At 37.8% G+C, this 12969-nt stretch overlaps 1 protein-coding gene across 3 annotated transcripts; it reads right to left on the bottom strand.

The window, feature by feature from the left end:
- Positions 1–6931: 6931 nt before the first annotated feature.
- Positions 6932–11498, bottom strand: LOC103431500 (putative ubiquitin-conjugating enzyme E2 38). 3 transcript variants are annotated; one of them, XM_008369657.4, is made up of 7 exons: positions 11168–11498; positions 10909–10989; positions 9372–9905; positions 9092–9155; positions 8763–8902; positions 8371–8682; positions 6932–7501 (listed from the first exon to the last, which is right to left on the bottom strand). In XM_008369657.4, the coding sequence occupies exons 2-7, from the start codon at positions 10972–10974 to the stop codon at positions 7253–7255; spliced, it is 1365 nt and encodes a 454-aa protein (XP_008367879.3). In that variant the 5' UTR covers positions 10975–10989; positions 11168–11498; the 3' UTR covers positions 6932–7252. The 3 variants fall into 3 exon arrangements, with proteins under 3 accessions (XP_008367879.3, XP_008367880.3, XP_070660934.1); XM_008369658.4 differs by having other exon boundaries at positions 10909–11009; positions 11168–11302; XM_070804833.1 differs by lacking the exon at positions 11168–11498 and having other exon boundaries at positions 10909–11156.
- Between the last annotated feature and the right edge of the window lie 1471 nt (positions 11499–12969).

Raw genomic sequence — 12969 nt, 5'->3', positions numbered from 1 at the left:
TTCGATCTAAGCCGTTTGATTCAATATATATACATAAAAAACTAAAAAAAAAAAAATTGAACTTGGATGATATAAAGTAGCCAACGGCTATTTTTTGCATTGGGCTGATGATATAAAGTAGCCAACAACTACTTTTTGCATTGAAAGTTGGGGGAACACCCCCGCGTGGGGTTGCTTTTCTTCAGCAGAAATGTGGGGCCCATTTTACTTTGTGGCTTAAAATGTGACCGGAATTTAGCCCCCATTTGGGTTTTAAGTTTTAGGTTTATTTTAGGTCATGGGTTGGAGTGGGTTTTGGGGGGGGAGGGGGGAAGGGGAATTTTAGATTATGGTTGGAGTTGGTCTTAGATCGTAAATTATTCTTTTGGACTTTGGATCTAAGGATATTTAGCATTTATAGTTAGCAATAGTTGAAATCTTTCTAGGAGGCGGATAGCCGCTTGGATTTGTGATAAACAAATAAGTTTTAAGAACCAAGATTGCTAAGTAGTCTATGTATATGTGTGTATATATATGAATATATTAATTCATACGAAGAAGAACAATATTCAACGGTGATTCTAATTCATGAAAGCCCTGATAAAAAAGTTACGTACAGCATTCATAAGTAGTATTAAAAATAAATAAACCCTGTTAAAATAGAAACTAATTAAGGCGAAAGATGGAACCCAAGCAAAACCAAACACTCAATGTTGAACATGCATGACAAGGATTTAAAAAAATTAAAAAAAAAAAAGGATAAACAATGACAATGCACAAGAAGGATAAGTCTGGGAATTAAATCAAAGAAGAAATAAGTAAGACTCCAAGAAATCATATAGTATTTAAGACTGAAAATTATGCATGTATTTAATATTACTTAATTACTTTGCTATTCTTGTCCAGAAAGCGCTCGTCAAGTCAAAACTCATGCATAACCCAATCTCCCTTTGCCTTAGACGTCGAACCCTCTTTCGGAACATAGGATCACTTTCGCTTAAACCCGATATGAGTCTCAGTCGCTACTTGAGGATCAAGTTTAACCTTAAAGAGATTACTACAGGCCCAGCAAATCAAGCAGACAAAGAACTTTCGGGTGAAACGCAAAGTGGATAGTTCTTTTGATCGACACAAAGTACGTCTTGTCGCCAAGGGTTACAACCAACAAGCAGGTCTTGATTACAAAGAAACTTTTAGTCCCATTGTCCAATCAAGGACTATTCGTATGATCCTTGCCTTGGCTATTTGCAAAAATTGGACTTTACATCAACTCGATATTTGTAATGCCTTCTTGAATGGAATCTTCCTTGAAGAGGTCTACATGAAACAACCACTTGGTTTTGTTGATTCCCAACACCCTAAGCATGTTGTCGTCTTCACAAGGCACTGTATGGTCTTAAACAAGCTCCACGTGCATGGTTTCAACGCTTAAAGTCCTTTTTGCATAGCCAAGGGTTCTTCCACAGCAGACCAGATGCATCTTTGTATATTTATCACTCTTCCACATATTCTTTATATGTGCTTGTATATGTTGACGATCTGATTGTTACAGGCTCTAATTCTGCTGCTGTTCATCAGTTCATTGATACATTATGTGCCACCTTTTTGCCAGTTGGAAGTTGGGGGATCTTAATTATTTTCTTGGTATGGAGGTCATCCGCAATGGCAGTCACCTCTCTCTCTCTCTCTCTCTCTCTCTCTCTCTCTCTCTCTCTCTCTCTCTCTCTCTCACAGTCTCATTATGCTTCTGATTTGTTAAAAAAATTTAAGATCGATCTTTGCAAGCCAAGTCCCACTCCATTCCTCTCCTCTACACGTTTATCTGCACATGATGGTGATCCAATTTCTGAACCAGAGACATTGTGTAGTATGGTTTGTGGGCTCCAATATCTTACTCTCTCACACCCCGACATTACTGATGCTGTCAGTTTGTCAATACATGCACAATCCATAAACCACTCATCTTCAAGCAGTCAAGCACATTTATCGCTATATTATCAAGGGCACCGTTGCGCATGCTCTCCTCTTCCGTTCCTCAATGGACTTCTCTCTTCGTGGATTCTCCGATGCTGATTGGGCTGGTTCTGTTGATGATCGTCGATCCACTAGTGGTGCGTGCATTTTCCTTAGCCCAAACCTTCTAACTCGGACTGCTAAAAAGCAATCCACAGTGTCTCGCTCAAGCTCTGAAGTTGAATATCATGCTCTTGCCACCATATCAGCTGAACTACGGTGGTTCTGCTATTTGTTTCTTGAGATTGGTCTTCCTCTTTATACTTCACCATGCATTTATGTCGATAATGTCTCTGCTCTTCAAATGGCTGCAAATCTGGTCTTCCATGCTCGCACTCACCCCATAGAAATTGACTGCCATTTTGTTCGTGAGTTAATTGCTCACGGGGTCCTTGCCACTCGGCATATTCCTTCACAACATCAAATTGCCGATGTCTTCACCAAAGGACTATCTCGTGAACGATTCTCCTTCCTTATTTCCAAGCTCAATCTTCACTTTGTTCCGTTTCACTTGAGGGGGTATAAAGAGATTACTACAGGTCCAGCAAATCAAGCAGATAAATCTGCCATTAGGACGTGATTTGCTGCAATGCATGATTCACTCAGTCTCTGTCTTTATTGTTGTACTATTTTCTAATACTTACCTTCTATGGCTTTACAAAGTCAACTGATGTAATATGTATATATATACAATCTGTGATAATGCCAATAATCATGTAAATCAATCATAAATTATTCTCACCAATTCTCTGCTCTTTTGCGTTCATACTTTTCCTTTCCAATCTCAAATTCTATAAACCTTAGGGTTGGTTTGGTATTGCTGTGCTTTGAAAAAAAAAACTGTTTCTGATGTGCTGTGAGAATAAGTATTTACCAAACACATTTTTGAGCTCAACCTTTTTTTATACCCACTTTTTATAAAAGCACTTTAGTACCAAACCAGTACTTAATATGCTTATAGCTTTGGATTCTCCATGTAACGCATCCTCCAGATGAGGTCCTCTCTACCCGTGAACCTTTCTCCGTCTTCTTCTTTAACACGATGAAAAAGTAGAGACATCTTTCACTAGTTTGATCGAACAACTGCCTCCATGTTTCTTCGTTTCCATAAAGATCGCACTCCATCATGGCGTTGCAAGAAAGCGGTAGACCGTGCTCTTTGTTGTAAAGAAAGTGAAGCAAAAGCTCTTTGTCGGATAGTTCGAAGTGACATCCGACTGGTAATCCCAGGCTGCTAGCAGTCTCCATGATAATGAAGTTTGTACGTTCAAGATTCAATCGTCTCGAGGCTCAAAAGAAAAGCGCGGCTGTTGCAGTTTGTAGGTTCAGGTTGTATGAAAACAAGAAGGGGCAAAATAAATGGAAAGTAGCTGCTAGGTTTTGTTTCCTAAAACTTGGAAGTCAAGGAAAGATACCAATTCGTGCAAATGCACTGGGTTTTGGATGTATGTACAGTAGAGATTGGAGAACGACGGCATTTTAAGGGGTTAATATACAGCCGTTCATCGCTAGAAATATTTTGCATGGCCAAGGATCTGCTGTCCCCTTTTTTGTCTCATATTGTGTCTCTTTGCTAATATTTTAACACATGTCCTATAACTTAATTGAGAGATAACCGTGTTAAATTATTTTAGTTGCCATTTAAAAATTAAAAAAAAACTCTGGAATACGATGAAATACTTACGCCTGAGCAAAGTAAATCTGGCGTCAATCTTTTTCTCGATCTCGATTATCATCTTCAAACCCAATCCGAGTGAGGGATTAATAGAAAAAAGGACAAGGGTGAAGGATCGGGATTCCTGTAATTCGTACAATTTGGGGGCAAGCATCAATCCCAGTATATGAATCTTGAACCCTCTATGCCCACTTTCATCTCTTGTCCACTCCCTCTGCTCCTGTCTCATATCATATGCCTCTTTCATGTTTTGGTTTTGTAAAAAAAAATCAGTACAAAGAATGTTTGACAATTTATCTCTGTCCTGAAGATATGTCATGGTTCATGATGAAGTTTAGTGTTATTTTTTTAATCATTGTATATGGGTTAAAAAAAAAAAGTGAAGATGGAATGGGCTTTGAAAAAGAACGAAAAAATATACAAGAACAGTGGTGTTCTTATTGCAGATTATGAGAGTAGAGATTTAGACCTAGTTTGGGAGTGAGGTGCTTAAAAAAAAAGTACCTATGAAAAAAAGCTGTGAGAGTTTTAGGTGTTTGGTAAACTAAAAAAAAGGGGCTTATTTTGGAAGCTGCTGTGAGAATAAGCTGAAATCAAAGGAAAAAGCTGAAGCTGCTATTTGCAGCTTTGGAAAACTGGCTTTTTTTTCAAAGCACACGGAGCTACAGTGCTTCTTTAATGAAAAGACCCACTATTAGACTGCTTTTTTTTTCAAAAGCACTTTTACAAAAAAGTTTACCAAACACTCTGCTGATTTATTTCACAGCCGCTTATTCTCACAGCACAGCCACTTATTCTCACAGCAGCTTTTTTTCAAAGCACAGCAATACCAAGGTGTTTGAGAAGGTGAAGAATCCTATTTGGGTTTGCTCACTTCATTAACCCAACAGTTTTTTATTATTTTGGATTTTTTTATAATTTAAATGTTAAAGAAATAAAGTTAATAGAGTTAAGTTTTAAGTTAAGTTAAATTATATGTGTCAACATATTAATAAGGAAACACAAATGAGACACTCTTTAAGGGACAACAAACTTGGAGCCATGCAGGGGCATGGGTCTTAAACCATCATTTTTTCGGTTAGGGTAATTATCTAGATAATAGAGTTTCAATTTTATATTTTTTACCGCACATTTTCTTTCTCATTGAATAGAAGTTGTTATTTATTTTTGTACTTTTTTTATTGGACTTTTGCAATTCTTTTTTTCTTTCTTTCTTTGGTACTGATTACATAACATGTGTCAATGCAGTTCAAATTTGAATCAAATTAATTCCTAAATCAGACTCGAAAATTTGGCATCTGATTAGTTAGTTCGATTTAAAATTTAGGCTTCATTTAAAGCATTTTCACTCAATTTGGTGGATTTGGGTCTAAGAGGTGAGAAAAACTTGCGTGGGACTTGACTTGCCCTTGGATCATGTTGAATGTCACTACCACACTATTCATTCATAACTTGCCATGTGTTAAGCATTGTTGCATTAGTACAATTTCTTATTTTCAATTTTTATCATAATTAATAAAATTAATAAAAAAACTTTATGAAAAAAAAGTAATTTTTTTAAAAGTCCTGATTTCGAGGGACACACCACACTCACAAGGTTTCCCTCTCTCTCACGGCCTTGCATGGTTGCTGGGAAATTGTGTAAAATTTGTGTAATTACTGGTTCAAGGGTTCATTAATACATCTTAAGGGTGTGTTTGTTTCACCTTCTTAAGTGGGATTGGACTGGCTAGGATTATTGTCCCATGTTTGGTATGCTTGGGGACTAACTTAAGTGAGACTAGCCCGAACTTGTGTGGACTCCGGACCTCGTTAGGTCGTCCAAATTAGTCCAGTGTTGAACCATGGGATTGCTAAGAACTCCTTCCTCACAACATTGTCTCATTCACCATTCCTCATCTCTTTGTCTCTCCCTCTCCCTCTCTCTCTCTCCTCTCGCGTCTTGTCTTCACTCTCGTTCTCTCACTAATGCTTGCATCCTTTCCCTCTCTTCGCACCCCGAACCCAGATCACGTCCTCTCCCTCTCTCTCATCGTCCTGCTAGATGCCGAGCTGATCTGCACGACCCAACCCAGATCACGTCCTCTCCCTCTCTTTCCTCGTCCTGCTCGAATCAGAGTGTCGTTGGGTATACAAGGAACGCAACTGCGATTTTGATTGAAATTGAGTTTCTGATTGTTTGTGTTTTGGGAGCTTTATTGATTCAAATGGAGGAGAAAGATGTGGTTGCAAGTAGTGGATTTTGGACGGAGAGCTTTATCAATTAAAATGAAGGAAAAGCTTTGATTGGAATCTATGGAGTTTGGACAGAAAAAAAAAAGGAGAGGGAAGAGAGGTTTCAGGCATGAAAAAGAATGGAAAATTAATGAAAATGACTTGAAAACTTTGAGTTTTAATGATAATGACAAAATAAAGGGTAAAATAAATAGTACCAGGTTTGACTTTTTAGTGTAAAAATGTGGTTTTTCGTTAAAGTGAACAGTACCGCGGGCTTTTCGTTAAAACTCCCTTAATTTTATTATTTTTATTATCCTACTTCTAATTTGATACTGCACCAAACACTTCACTAAGTTAGTCCTGCTTAGTCTAGTCCAAGCCAGTCTTGCTTAATCCCTGAAGCTAGTCCAGTCCGAAATAGTCTGGTGCAACAAACGCACCCTAAATGAATTAGGTTTATGACTAACCTCATTATTTTTATAAATGATCGAATAATTATCATGGACACATAAATTCTAGTGAAGAACCCAAATGGTACGGGAGGAGAATTAAATGGTACTGATACTTCGGAACCATTAAGGGATCCATCGAAAAATAAAAGAATCCAAACCATTAAGACATCGATTGTAATGAAGAAAATAGAACACAATTTTTCAAAATATTAATATGACTACCATTTAATTTAACTATCAAACAGTTTTGGGTTTTAGTAAGTTGTAGTTCATGGTTATCCATTCCACAAGATTTGGTAGGGTTTGTTGTTTTTTTTGATTTTTGATTTTATCGAATTTTGGTAGGCATTTCAAATGATCAATGAGCTAATCTGCGGATCCCTTATGCCTCGTTGGTGTACAAAATAACGACTGAATAGATCAGGTTATGTTGACTAGGAACCTACTATATAATATAGACCAGGTTTATTACTCCAAATTTACTGTGTTTGTCTGTATCTCACATCACGTGATAAATCAGGTTATGAGAGATTAACGCTTGATTGTGCACACCCAGGAATCAGAAAGTAAAACAAGTCAAGCAGGAGTGGGCAACTGACATAAAACATTGTTTCGGCTAGAATTGGAAAAAGCCTATAAATAAGGTCACAAATTGTGACTCACAATTAGATCAATGTAGCAATAAGCCAAGTCCACTTCAACATGAATCCATCATCCACGTCTTCCTACTATACTTAAATGTACTAGCAAGAATCCCGAAAGATAAAACAGACCGAAAAATGAACTAACCAATTCCAGAATAACAGTATCGGAAAGCAGATGGGAAAAGAAAATACCATTCGCAGGTCCATTGATTTCGTTTCTCCTAAGCCAATATATAATTCTTATTGCCTTCCCAATCCCATCAAGTCAGCTGCTAGTCCAATGTGATACAGGCTTCAACTCTAAACTTCTCACAGTCGGTTGATCCATTTCTGGTGAAATGTGTAATAAGTGTATTCATCATCTTAACTACACTTGCCTTGAATTGTGCAGAGCCACCTTTTTCTGCATTCTGGGATGTGATATCAGACCCCACCAGAGTGCCCTCACTATATGATTTACATGCTGCCAGAATATTGTGTGCACGTTCGCGAAAATGACCCAAGACAAAGTCCTCAAAATACTGCAAGAAAACTCACTTAATTAGGTGACCGACCTAGGCTACAAACCTGAGATACAAAACAGAAAGTGCCTTTCAAAACAAAAGATTACGTACAAACTGACTTCCTATTTACTTTTTTCGTCTAAGCTGCTAAAACCATCATTAGGACACGTTATCTAAGCTGCTAAAACCACTATAAAGAGTATTTGAATCACTAGGACACAAATAATACACCCACATACTCATCAAAGTTACTAAATCGTAATTCAGACCCTAATTTATGGGTCAATAAGCAATCACCAAATCCCCGTTGAAAAAGCATGGAGCAAAGCAGTGAAACAATCAACACACTAAAAGATTACAAATGGAGGTAACCCCCAGATCAGTAAATTTGGTGTTTCACAAACATGCCTTGGTGACCAGACAGTAAAGCAATATTTGACTCTTGGAACACCTATTATAGCCCAAAAGGAGAGAAAATGTATTCCCAAAGATCAAAATCTATTGGAAAATGTAGTAAAAGATGAATAACAGATTCCTAGGCCTCCTAACAAATTGACATCCCGCCTTCTGTCCCTTCTAAGATTCATTCTGGAACATGGCGGGTTAGATAACAGCATAGTTTTCTAACAGCAACAGCAAGCAGAAAAAACCATCCTAGCACAACTAAATTCTACAATAATACTCGACTCAGAACCGGTGTTTATACATCAAGGCTACTTGTTTCAAGTTCAACCTCACAAAGCACAGATGTGAGAAAGCAAACTCCCTACTGTTCTGGCAATCTACTTCATTCTAGTAAATCAACTCTCCAGCAAGGAACAATGTAAAATGTTAATTATAAATAGAAGATCAGTGTACTGTAATGGAGATGGTTGCTGTAATCATACCTTCGGCGGCCTCCTTAGTGTATAAATCATCGTCTTTAGAGATAGAATAAAGGTATCCTCATTGTACTTTCTGGATTGCCTTTGCCCTTCTGCTCCAACATACGATGACTCATGCCCAGGTTCATTGAAGAAGGGCTCTGCATTCAAAATAAGAGCTTGTATAGAGACTAAAACTTGTAGCATTGTTGATTGCCCTGGGACCCAATTTTCATTTTGTTTGCCACTCCAAGTGCCTAGGAGACTCAGACAAACTTTCCCACACTCGTACAAATTTGGATTCAATCGAAGACCACCTGAATAGTAGTACACCATCTGACAAAAGAAAATCAAAATTATCTACAATAAGATAAAATATACAATAAAACACCAATGCAATAGCACCATATACACACCGGTGGTGATTTAGGATAGTTAGTTGGGAAGAGACAATCAAAGACAAAAAGACCGTCATGGTAAGGAGTGCCCGGAGGTCCTATAATGACACCCCTCAGAAGTTCCATTCTTGCTTCATAAACCCTGACAAATATAGTGTCTGTGCAAGAAAAAACAGAAATGAGTCAACCTACTAAACTAATGCCAAGACATGACCAGAAAGGAAAATAGGTTAAGTTTCTAATGGGAAAACAACAGTAGCACTAAAAGAGAACTTACAAACACAAGAATATTTCAACACTGGTATGATCAAGCATAATGAATCCCTATACACAGTGGTAGAACTCACCTGGTAAGTCCTTCTCCAAAATCTTCCATTCATCCTGAATTCGCTTTGCCCAATATCTGGGTGGCTATCAAGAAACAAACACAGATTAGTCCATATTCACAAAGACAGACAACATGCTCCACATTTTGCGCATGCAGAGTTTATGCGTGCACTCAAGCCTGTGTCACACAGCCAGACCAGGGCACATCCATAAGGAGAGGTGTGGACACATGCACATGCTCACACATAACTGTTCGGGAGGGGACAGGTGTGAAGCACAAGTTCAACTAATTCAACTCACCTGCTCATCTGAAAATCCCATGCGGCTAAAGTGGTGATCCGAGAAATCTTCCACCATATCAAATTTCTTAAACTGTTGAGACTTTTGCATGATACTGTCATCATTGCTGTCTGCCGGTTCCTTACTAGAACTTGCCTCAGAAGGAACAGTTGAACTACATGGTGGTAGATCTGAAATAGCTAGCGTCTTAGTGGATGGCTTCTCACTCGGTGAAGGATCATTCAACCAGGGAAGAGTTGCTTCGACACCAGGAGGCAAGTCCACATTATCAAACTGAGATTGCAGAGTCATGCAATCATCACCGTCATCATACAGAAAACCATCGTTGTCATCACAATCAAAGTCATTATCATCATCGTCGTCGTCGTTGTCTTCATCGTCCATGCTCATATCAGCATCATTAGATGAAAAACAATTGGAAGTTTTGACAACATTTGAATTGGTTGATCCTGATGTTGAACTCTTTAAGATATCAATGTCATCTTCTGATCTGACTACACTAGCTGAGTACTCAGCATCACTGTCCAAAGCACCCTACAGAAAGTAGTATAAATTTACAACCATGCAATGGTACATATGACATAAGAATAAAGAGCCAATAATCATCTGCTGTAAAGTTAGTACAGATAACACAGCTTAATTTATTCTTCCATCTCATTCTTCAAAACTTAACTGTTTCCCTTACCAACCAAGTCAATTTCAATACTGTCATAAAAAATTCTTAATTGATCCTTGTTGAGAAACAAGCTTCCTAGGAGAGAAATAAGTACTTTGAGCAGCTGAATTGTTCGGTAACTACTGCAACTATAATACTATAATACATACATATAAGAAATTCATTTTCTATGCAGTTTCCATTGCATATGTAAACTTGGTGTTCTAAAAACTGAAAACAATACAGTACAACAATACAGTACATTGCAATAATATGAATGGTGAGGGTAACGATAAAAGGTCAAACCAACACCAGCATTTCCAATGAACAAAACGCAGAGGTATACAATGTTGACTATAGCAGCAAGCACGCAACAACATACTGAAAGCTTACAACTTTGCAGATGGTAATTGTGACTAACAGTAACAGTGATCATAACAAGTCCGATACTACAATTCCACAGACGACAAACGGGTGGAGACTATACGGAAGTAGTTTTCTTCAAACCACAAGTGAACATATTTACATTTCGAAAGTTGTTAAAAGTTCAATGCCAACAAAAAACGACCCTTTAACCGAAACAAACGGAGAAACCACTAGTGTACCCAAGAATTAACCCATCAAATTACCCAGAAAACCAAGAAAAATCATATCAATACGTTTTTCAACAAAATTGAAGAGAAAAATAAATAAATTGCAGGGCCTCCAAGTAAATTCCAGATAAACCCATAACTGCAAGGCAATCGATCAACCCCCCAAGTAAAAACCCATCACAATTGAAGGTATAAATCCAAAATTTAACGGCAACCCAGAAAAACAAAAGGAACCCAAAAGTCAAATTAGTTAAATTAAACAAATCAAATTAAATTAGAAAAAAAATACCTCTTTCTGCTTGAGTTTCAGGGAGACGGTGGGATTGAGGGCTTGTCCGGAAGCGGAAGAGGCCATGTCAGAATTCCACAACTGAACGACAACGACGATCCCTCGAAAAACAATGGGACCAAACAACTTAAAAAGACGGAGACAGAGAGAAAGACAGTCGAAAAACAAACTAAATAAAATTCACGCGTATTCTTTCCTAGGAAAATCAAAAAACACGACCAGAAATCAAAGTCGTCGATAAAACTTGATCAAACCTTACCAAGCAAGCTGTGAATTCTGTAATTCCGTCTTGTATTGTAGGCGGAGAGAGAGTGATGTTGAGTTAGAGAAGGAGAGAGAATGAGAGGCTAGAGAGAGAGTGGTCAGGTGAGAGTGCGACGTCCAATACGAAGATGGGAGAGAGAGTGTGTGTTCGCGCCTTATTAGGTAAGTTCGGCTATCGTACGCGGAAATAAAGGTAAGGACGAGGGGAATCCTATGTGTGATGAATGACTATGTACTGAAACGTGGCGACCTCTTATTGGTGAACAGAGTTATTTTATCTAAAGCCACCAATGAGGGTGAGTTTTATGTAGCTTATGGTGAAACAGATTGTGTGTGAATACTCGTTCGGCTAATATACGCTGCTATGATGCATACCCTGCCCGTGAAGATTTTATTGTGTGTACAGCATTTTTTCATACTAATACGTAAGTTTCAAGGAAAAACATGCGCTCAAATGTCAAAACGGTTTATGTGTTTTACCCTATCACTTAATTTGGTCTTGTATTTATAATCTGACTAAATTAGTCTTCGTGTTTATTTTGGTACTGCCACACTTCAACGAAAGGTAATTGCGTCGATGTCAATCAACTCGTTGGTACCTCTCATTTTCCCTTCAATGTCGTATGAACAGAGACTTTAGAATTCAATCAAACAAGCAAAAGGAAATTAGTAAAAAAAAAGAAAATAAAAAAAAAAGAAGGCAGCAAGCAGATAATAGCTTTTGAGATTTTTCCGCTAATGGTTTGCAGTAGGTAATTTGTTGACATCTGGTTCACTTTGTGTATTAGTGGAACTATATAAGAAAGAAGTCAATATTGGTAAATTGCAGTTATATACTTCAAATACTGAACCCAAAGTGATTATAAAAGCACACAATAAATCCAAAACATCACAGACCCCAACAATATTGAAAACGAAAGACAATCCTCACCTACTTGTTTGTTTGGGTGGGCCTCTATTTGGTTCAATTCGCATGCTTGTCATCTTTTCCAAATTTGGCACTAAATGCTCTGTCGGTAACTCCACAATATTTCGATTTCTCATCATATGAATGGTGAAACACTTAAATCGCTTAAATTAGAGACGACTGATACAATCTTTAATTTGAAATCAGAAGAAAGGCCGAGATATTCGCAGATGTGTGGTGCAAAAACATTTCTTAGAGTCAACATTTCACTACTACAAAATTATCTATTTCTGGTGGTCCAAAAATCGACCATAAACATACATTATTGTCGGATATTATGTAAAATCTGACAGAAAATGGATGCAGTGACGGATAAAATAAGCAACATATTTGTCAACGTCAAGAAATGAATTTTCCGACATAAAATACTCTAAAACCGACAGAACTTGTGTCGGATATAACCGACAGAGAATATATTAATAAGGAATAAATAAGAGCATTTTTTGTTGGATAAAACCGACAGAAAATACATATAACCGACAGAACTTGTGTCAGATATAACCGACATGAAATATTAATAATGAATAAGTAAAATATTCTCTATCGGATAAAACCGACAACAAATATATTAATGGTCGTACCCAGTGCACAAGGCTCCCGCTTTACGCAGGGTCTGGGAGAGGTGAATGTCGGCTAGCCTTACCCCCATTTATGGAGAGGCTGCTCCCAAGTCTCGAACCCGAGACCTACCGCTCATGGGCGAAGGCACTTGCCATCGCACCAAGTGCGACCTCTTGACAACAAATATATTAATAATAAAAAAAAATAAAAAGGGACATAAGAGCATTCTCCCTTCTTCTCGTTGAGCATTATTCTCCCCTTTGCTCGAA

Source organism: Malus domestica, chromosome 09 (genome assembly GCF_042453785.1).
Source record: "Malus domestica chromosome 09, GDT2T_hap1".
NCBI lineage: Eukaryota > Viridiplantae > Streptophyta > Magnoliopsida > Rosales > Rosaceae > Malus > Malus domestica.
The sequence above is the reverse complement of the archived record's forward strand: the minus strand, read 5'-3'. Positions and strand labels throughout refer to the sequence as shown.

What these genes read in the sequence shown, in the direction of transcription:
- LOC103431500 (XM_008369657.4), bottom strand. Translation starts at nt 10,974, where the DNA reads ATGGCCTCTTCCGCTTCCGGACAAGCCCTCAATCCCACCGTCTCCCTG. An exon ending in TGAAACTCAAGCAGAAAGAG is followed by an intron (nt 9,906 to 10,908) that starts GTATTTTTTTTC and finishes TACTTTCTGTAG; the next exon opens with GGTGCTTTGGACAGTGATGC. An exon ending in ACTATCCTAAATCACCACCG is followed by an intron (nt 8,683 to 8,762) that starts GTGTGTATATGG and finishes TTCTTTTGTCAG; the next exon opens with ATGGTGTACTACTATTCAGG.